Source organism: Arachis ipaensis, chromosome B04 (genome assembly GCF_000816755.2).
Source record: "Arachis ipaensis cultivar K30076 chromosome B04, Araip1.1, whole genome shotgun sequence".
NCBI lineage: Eukaryota > Viridiplantae > Streptophyta > Magnoliopsida > Fabales > Fabaceae > Arachis > Arachis ipaensis.
The window spans coordinates 98,954,460-98,963,521 of NC_029788.2; the positions used below are offsets into that span (position 1 = coordinate 98,954,460).

Below are 9,062 nucleotides of genomic sequence, written 5' to 3' on the forward strand. Positions count from 1 at the left end.
ATTTTTTTTTCCAAAATTAGAAAAAAAATTTGAATTTGTAATCTCTAAATGAGTATGAAAAAATTATGTCATTTGAATAATAATTCGTTGGCTTAACTATTTTACATTTACTCTGTTCTTGGTTTAGTAAAATTATTAATAAAGAAACACTAACTAAATTTTATATTCTCTCCCACTCCCCAAACATGGAGAAAAGGATAAATAAGTTCTTGACTTTTTGATCCGCAGACATTTAAATCCTTGAGAATTTAAAAATATATTTAAGTCCTCGACTTTTTTAAAATTTGAATATATCGATCCCTCATATTCACTTGGGTGTGTTAGACTCAATGAAAAAATCAAACGTAACTCTCGTTATACTGACCTTATTGATACGGATGCACATGTGAGAGAATTTTTAAAATTGGACAAATTAAACTCAAAGATCGATATATCCAAATTTTGAAAATGTTAAAAACTTAAATATATATTTAAATTTTTAAAAATTTAAATGTCTGTAAACTAAAAAGTTAAGGACATTTATCCTTTTCTCCCAAACCGCCGCATATGTCATCACCACACCACCATTCAACTCTCGAACAACAATTATGTTTTTCCCAAGTATTTAACGTAGAATCGTACAGGCTTTAGCCCGTTTTAGAACTTTAATATATTCAAGCTTGTGTTGCATAATTTCATGGTTTTATTTTTATTGGTAATGTTAGAAAGAAAAAAAAAGTCAGAATTTACTTTAGTATTTATTAATTGTTGTAACAATTAATAAATATTAAATAAGATAAGTTATGACCGTTTTTGGTAAATTTTTTTTATTACCATCGCATGTACCTGAGTGTAAAAATTTGTGGTTCAAATCTAAAACAAAAAAAGAGTGAACTACTAATCCAGTCATTGTCTATTTTTCAGAATGACAATGCGATCTTTTATGATCAAGATAAAAACAATCGACTTCGGTTCTTATTCTCTACTTTCGTCACACAACGCAGTCCCCATGGATATTTTTCTATTAACTCTGAACGAAAAATGTTAACGTGTTCAGAAATGGGTAGGAATCTAATTGTTTCTAAATTCAAATTTGTTAGAAGTTTATTTGTCCTTATTGTTTAAACAATATCTTTTTTAAATTATTTTTTATTTATTATATTAATATTTTTTTCAATAAATTATTAAATATATAGTATAATAAGTACAAACTAATTAATAACCGTCAACTCAGCCCAAGCACCCATGAAATGGAGGCCAACGTGTCAGGACCATCTCAGTTGCATCGCCTGCGAAATGGAACCCCACCTCAACTACGTGGCTTGCGAATTGGACATGTTGTAGGTCTGCAACCATGCCCGCAAAATGAGACCCCAATGCTGGTGTACTACATACGAAATTAAGCATCTAAAACAACAACAACAACAATAACAACAACAACAATAATAATAATAATAATATATGTAAATTTAATTGAATTTTAATGTATATGAAATTTTAATTAATTTATATTATTTTTATATTGATAAATATTTTATGATATGTAACCTTATAATAATATGTATTAGGGCAAATGACACAATTAAACCAAATGGAGAATAAAATTATCTAATTCTACCAAATTAAAAACCTACCTGGATCATCCAAAAGTACCTTTCTATGTAATTCGAATTAGTCCAATTTGAATTATGCATGGATGTAAATCTTACGTAGTTCGAATCAACTTTATTCGAATTAGGCATGCATATGGTGTTAAGGTAGTTCGAATCAGAGTTATTTGAATTATACATGCAAGGAGAGCCCTAGTAATTCGAATGAGTCTGTTTCGTTTTATGTGTGTATAATTCGAAATTGACTGCTTCGAATTAGCAAGCATCCAACGTGTATAAATATGGTGTGAACGTGAATTCCTCCCATTAGAGTGAAACACAATGGCTAGTGATGAGAGTTTTTTAGTTTTGGTGCATTATAGATGAGCAACTAAGAAAAAATCATGTTTTGGTATTAAGTTTACAGACAAGGATTCCCTCAGTATTTTTCTAAAACCTACAACGAGCTTCACTGACTTCCTGAATTATATAATACAGAAACTGGGGTTGCAAGGCGTGAAATGGGTTGAGAAGTTATTCTATCGCATTCCGATCTCAGTTCTGCAAGATGATGTGAAATACGATTCGTTTGTTATAGGGAGTGATGAGGATTTAGAGGTTTTATTCCATTGTCATCGGCTGTTTTCCGAGGTCAGGACACCTGAGCTGTTGGCAAAGCTTGTAGATGTGTTCTCTAGCTCAGGTGGTTCGAACCAAAATACCCAAACTCTAGCAACGACAACCTGTTCTAGTTCGAGACCTGTTGGTGGATCTTCATCCGTGCCTGTTATTGCACCTCAGAAAATGGTGGTTGCCTCCCCATCCTTCGCAGTTGATCTCAACCGCAGTGGTGACAGAGAAGTTGGTATTATTGATAGAACGCCGGTTTCATTACAGCGTTGGACACCAGATAGTATAGACGATATATTGCCGGATGATGATGACGTTGATGATGTGGAGCCAGACATCATTGCCGATGATAGCGGTGATGACATAGCAGCGAGTAATTCAGCTAGGGCTGGTAGAGCGTCTAGCTCAGGGACTCAGCAGTATCCTCCGCACTTTTTATCTTTGGACTTGGATGTCATGAAACCGGAGGGAGTTCCTGACGAACCTATTAGATTTGATGCCAGAGATACTCAGGGTACCAGAGGTCTATCAGAGTTTCAGGTTGGTCAGCAGTTTCAGGACAAAGTGGAGGTCATGTTAAGCGTGAAGACATATAGCATCTGACGCGGGGTACAGTTTAAGGTGGTGGAGTCTGATTATCGCAAGTACCTTGGAAAGTGTATTGAATTTGACAACGGGTGCACATGGTTGATTAGGATCAGTCTCCGCCAGCGCAGGGGTGTTTGGGAGGTAAAACAGTACAATGGACCTCATACTTGTCTGGCCATGTCAATCTCGAATGATCACAGGAGTCTTGATTATCATGTGATCTCGGCCTTCATCCCGCCAATGGTCAGAGCTGATGCAGCCGTCTGTATCAAGGTACTACTGAATGTGACAGAGGCACATTTCGGGTTTAGGCCGACTTATAGAAGGGTTTGGTTGGCTAAGCAGAAGGTCGTGGCACAGATTTATGGAGACTAGGATGAGTCATACAATGAGTTGCCGTGATGGGTCTTAGGTGTGCAGATGATGATGCCCGGTAGTGTTGCAGTGTTGAGGACGAGTCCTGTGCGAGTGGGTGGGCAGGTGGACGGCTCGCAAGCCTATTTTCACCGGCTTTTTTGGACATTCCCACCGTGTATTGAGGCATTTCGGCATTGTAAGTCGTTGGTCAACATCGATGGGACCCACTTGTACAGCAAGTACGGGGATATGTTGTTAGTTGCAATTGCACAAGACGGGAACTCCAACATCCTGCCTATTGCATTTTCACTCGTGGAGGGTGAGAATGCTGAGTCTTGGATGTTTTTCCTATCCCAACTCCGACAGCACGTGACTCCGCAACCGGGTATTCTGGTGATATCGGATCGACATAATGGCATCAAGGCAGCACTTGAGGCTCCCAACGGAGGTTGGCTACCACCTGTTGCATACCGTGCATTCTGTATTCGACATATGGCCGCAAATTTTGCCCTGACTTTTAAGGGCAAGGATGCACAGAGGCTTCTGGTGAATGCGGCGTATGCCAAGACTGAGGTTGAATTTGATTATTGGTTTGATATTCTACGAATCGAAGACCCTGCCATGTGTGAGTGGGCTAACAGGATTGAGTATGCGATGTGGACCCAACATCGAGTTGAAGGTAGGAGATTCGGACATATGACAACGAATATCTCCGAGAGTGTGAATTCCATACTGAGGGGAGTCAAGAACCTTCCATTTTGTTCACTGGTGAAGGCCACATACGGGAGGTTGGCCGAGCTATTTGTTCAACGCTGTCACGGACCTCCATAACGCCGTATGCCGATGCTCCAATATCTCCGGATGCACAACCTGAACTACGTCATGAAAGCTATACGGCATCCAAATGAACTGTGAATAGAAAAAGTTACGAAATGTCATCGTTCATTATACAGCGTTGCTAATCTAAGAGAGATTTTAATTATAAGGAGTGGTTGAATACTTACATCCCAGCCTGTAGGAGATCTATCATGAGCCTCCAACTCGTAACTCGAGGTCCCTTCTCGCTCGCTGTAGGGTTGTGACATGCCCACCTGCAACCCACACCCAGGTTATCACCAAATGAAGCTAACACCAAATAATACAATAGAAAACTTGTGAATAGGATAAAATAATAGCATACCACGAAACTAATGCCTAATAATTGTGACAATTAAAGCATTTGAATATAATAGTACCTCGAGGCCAAAGGCCATCCGAACGTATCATATCCAGCGTGTTTGAATCCAGGAAACCGCCAAAAGATCCATGATTGAAGTAGCTGTAACGGTCCAGCTAACTTCACCACGTGTCTGTTTGCCATGCGGCACATGCACCGGTATAACCATGAGAGAGCAGCTGATCCCCAGCTGTACCCACCCATGTCCTCAAGCCTAGCTACGTTTGGTAGCCACCTAATGTGTATGCGAGTACCAGACTTGTCACCAAATAGCTGAGTCCCTAACAGCATCATGATATAGGCCCGGGCATACAGCTGCAGTTCACTGCGAACTTCTGGATGCAGTTTTCAGGAGGCAATACACCCAGCAGCTCCTCGAACCACGCCCAAGTTGGGCAACCACCCTCGATGTACATCTAAAAATCTGTCAAGCAACAACTAACAAAATGTCCATCGATCGGCAGTCCTAACTGGTACGCCACATTCTGCAGTGTAATCGTGCACTCCCCGAACGGCATATGAAACGTGTGCGTCTCCGGACGCCAGCGCTCCACGAATGCACTAACCACGGGATCATCCAACCTAAACCAGCTCTCATTTAGCCTCGCAATATGGTATAAACCGGCCATTTGCAAGTACGAAACGTACCTCTCGTCCAGGCGCATACCCTGCTGCCGTCGCATGCTCGTAATACATCAGTGGAGCTACATAAAGAATGTATTAGATTGTCTCTCAGCTCGGAACATATTTATACAACATCATTCACTAATGCATATCTTAATCCAAAAAATACAACTTGTACTCTACCAAATCATGTTTCGCGTTAAGATGGAAAATAAAATTAAATATACATCAAACTGGGCCTAATAAGAAAATATTTTTAAAATATTTTCTTAAAAATAGTATAATATTAACACTGATAAATTTACTTCAATGATTACTATTCATGTTAACAAAAAAATTCTTATTCTAGTTTCACCCTCTGTTATCCTTACCACGCATACTTTTCTATTTATTTATAATCACTAATAGACCACTAATGTAACTACTAATATAACCGCTTATATAACAACCCTATCTAACTTAATAACGAAAAATAATGACTACCATTACAACAAACAAAAGACAAAAATATAAAAACAACATATTAATTAATTTGTACTTATTATATCGTATATTCAATAATTTATTGAAAAAAGAATATTAATATAATGAATAAAAAAATTAAAAAAAATATTATTTAGAGACAATTGGACTCCTGATCATTTCTGAACCTGACCCGTCAATGTTAAAAAACATCCATAGAAACCCGCATTGTGTCACGAAAGTAGAGAACAGAAACCAAAGTGAACCATTTTTATCTTGAGGGATCGCGTTATCATTCTAAGAAATAAACAGAGACTAGATTGGTAGTTCACTCAACCAAAAAATGAAAATGGTATAAGAATTTAATTTAATTCCAATGAAATTAAATTAAAACATATAAGAATTGAACTCTGGTTACAATGTATCATGTATTATTTACAAGTCTAGCAAATTTCCTAGACAAACTGAGAATCATATACAAATCTGAGAATTAGAGCGAGTTTGAATGAATCAGGCTAATGTATCAATATCACCAGCGATGATGGTATGAAACCGATATAGGGGGGTCTGGCACAATGATGGGCAATCTTTGTATGTACATAAATAATCTCTTCAAATTCTCTTTGGTGATTGAAGCCAAATCATCAATTTCACTCTTGTTTATGTAGATCCAAAGATCACCAGACTTTACTCCTTCAAGACTTTCTCTACAGAAAGGGCAAGATTGAGATCTTCCCCACCTGAAATCAACACCAAAAGATACAAGTAGAGGATCCGTCAAAAATAGATACCCATAAATGCAATAGCATTCTGCAGACGGTAAGGAGACAATAACCAAAGTTATCTTATTTAACTTAAGATTCTTAACTTCATGCATGTAACATCCATAATTACACATTTATACATCTAATATTACTCAATTATTTTAACGTAATTAAGAAAGGCAAAATAATATTCTTTGGACTTATTTTCTATTTTCTCCCAAACATTTTTGTTGTGAAAATTTTGATAAATGTTCTTTGTACTTAGTTCAACTCGTACACTAAGTCAACTCACTCTTTATTGGATGGGGTGTGGAATTCGTTGATTTAGGTCCCGCCGTCCCACACCCCATCTAATAGTTCCCAAGAGCGAATCAGATTGATGTATAAAAAAATAAATGGGCGTATATGTAACATAACTCAATTTTTACCCATGAGAAGCTAAGAGAGAAAAAATTATAAAAACTACTTATTTTACTTATACCAACTAGAAAGAACGATCTTTTGCACAAATATAATTTCACAAGAGTACAAATACAACAACTGTGAAGGCCAGATCACACAGTTATATCAATCAAATGATGTGAATGTCATACTGTCATGTTATGAACCATTTTATGTTTAGAAAACAAAAGTTTATATCTCTTTCAATAGTTCTTGTTTTCTTGTCTCTCTGGCTCCATCTAGTAGCTCTTCTCTACACATGTTCATATCCTCTAAGACAAGATTCTATTGGCTCTTTCACAATCTCACTCCATTCAAAGTACACCAACTCATTTATAGGTCCCAACGCAAATGAACAATGAGTTGGTGTACATCGAATGGAATAAGCACCGTCTTACTTGGTGCTCTAGAAGCATCCAAGAATTTCTTGGTCATACCCTAACCTTCTCTCTAATGATTTTCTTAATCTTATCATGTCTAGTGGTCTTCATTCATCTAATCAAATTTCACAAAAACAATTATGTGACAGTGGCATAGTTAATAATCTTTGGATTAGTGGGTTACAAAATCCACTATCACCATGTTATTCTTGCAAAAATCCTGGCAAAATTATTCCAGCTTTGAAGCATTGTTCTTTTGAAAATTCAGCATCGGCCTAACGCCTCTGCAGATTTATAAATGATCAAAATATCAAATATTGTTTCTTCAGGAACGAATTGATTATAGATGGGAATGCTATGGAATCAATAATCTAGGTCAAACAATTATTGTTAATGTTGGATATAGAAACAATAACAGATTCTTTGTTAATGTTTCACTTCTGTTCTAGGCCAAAATACCGAAATCTTATAGCGTGTGCCATCAATCATATCTTTTAATTTCAGTTCTTTTATGAGTTTGTTTAATTTCATTGTTATAACTTCATTACCATGTTATCATAAATGTTGACACTCACCAATCTTCATAGCATTTCATACACATCGAGTGATTGCAACTCGGCAACACAACCGTGCCGTTCATCTCCAGGCAAATGCCACATTCTTCTTCTCTCTCTATCTCGATTTCAGAGACCTTTCCCTTGCTTGTCATGTCTCTTGTCTTGTACTTAGTAGCACACAAATGTTTTTGTTTCCTGTCTTCAACATCACTGATTCCTCCGTTGAGTTGCAATAAAGAGGGAAACAACACACCTATAGTTTAAAGACTAAAAGATATCAAAAACTGCCTTTTATATACCATTGTTTCCAAATAAATGTTGCTTCAACTAAATCGATGAACTGGAAATTAATGAATGAGGACACAACTGTCTCCAAATTCATCGAATTTCCAATGTACCAAGTTAGTTAAAGCAACACCTTTTTTGAAACAGAAGATATACTTATACTTCAATATGATCATTCACTTACGGTAGAACTCCTTCAGGCTCGCTTTTCGTTCATAAATCGAAATGGTTGTCTTACCATCAGCACATGCCTGCAACAAACCCTGTAACGATTACTAGCTTGACAACAGAACAGTCACGATTCAGAGCTATCATATGATTGTAAATTGTAACTTCAAAAGGGTCTGCTTAAAAGAGGGTGCAATTTGCAAGTGTTGAAGATAGTGCAAAGGGGCAGTGAATAAACCTTGTATATAAGAATTCTAAGCAATCCCAGTGCTCCGGCAAGGTGACAATCGGTCCATTGAACCAGAAAAAGGAAAAATTGAGCAGCTGGGCTATATGATAACCTCATTTGGAAGCGAGAACCATCGCGCTCGCATGGATACCCAGAAGCTCTGTATCAAAGCATATTTCATACAAAAAATGGGTAAACTCAATATGGCCTAGTAGCTCTAAAATAAAATTGTACAATTTGATTTGCTTGCAATAAAGTGAACAATGAAGTGCATTCCAACATTGCAAAAAGCAACTACCCACTATACTAAACATATACAAAACATGGGATCGTTGTTGCCTTAACAGAAAAAAGAAATGAAATTGCCATAAACTAGGACACATGGGAAAGCAACAAAGAATTGAAGCTGAATTTCAATCTCCTTTACCAATCATGAAGTTCCCCAACTCAACTACAGAAATTCACTAGTGTTTTAATATGATCTTAATTCATAATCATATTGGAAAAAATCCTCTCTCTTTTTTCTTTGTAACCATCATTTCCAGAATGACACGGATAACTATCAAATTAGATAAAAAGAGAAAAATCCAAAATTACAGAGTTTAGAACGAAAACAACACAATACAAGGCTAAACCATTATAATACCCATAAATTAATTGATACCTTACTCCAAACACAAAAGGACACAGAAATTCAGCATGTTCCTAGAAAAGCCACACATCTACTAAAATGGGTGGAACCCAAAAATCACACAACCCATGAACCCAACAAATAAAGTTTCAAACTTTTTAG

At 36.9% G+C, this 9,062-nt stretch overlaps 2 protein-coding genes across 4 annotated transcripts in view; one reads left to right on the top strand and one right to left on the bottom strand.

Annotated features, from left to right (window-relative positions):
* LOC107636747 lies at positions 1,230 to 3,974 on the top strand. The gene is made up of 4 exons (XM_016340239.1): positions 1,230 to 1,361; positions 2,067 to 2,738; positions 2,814 to 3,059; positions 3,207 to 3,974. Exons 1-4 carry the CDS (start codon positions 1,230 to 1,232, stop codon positions 3,972 to 3,974), a joined length of 1,818 nt encoding a protein of 605 aa, XP_016195725.1.
* Positions 5,803 to 9,062, bottom strand: part of LOC107639539 (E3 ubiquitin-protein ligase RNF8) — a 3,735-nt gene continuing 475 nt past the window's right edge. The window contains exons 1-5 of one of the 3 annotated variants that reach the window (XM_021121397.1): positions 8,934 to 9,062; positions 8,279 to 8,429; positions 8,057 to 8,135; positions 7,606 to 7,840; positions 5,803 to 6,185 (exon numbers count right to left, since the gene is read on the bottom strand). In XM_021121397.1, coding sequence (XP_020977056.1) covers positions 5,975 to 6,185; positions 7,606 to 7,840; positions 8,057 to 8,135; positions 8,279 to 8,386 — 633 coding nt within the window. In that variant the 5' untranslated portion in view covers positions 8,387 to 8,429; positions 8,934 to 9,062 and the 3' untranslated portion in view covers positions 5,803 to 5,974. The remainder of the gene's footprint in view (positions 6,186 to 7,605; positions 7,841 to 8,056; positions 8,136 to 8,278; positions 8,430 to 8,933) is intronic. The other 2 variants (XM_021121396.1, XM_016343070.2) reach the window with 2 other exon arrangements.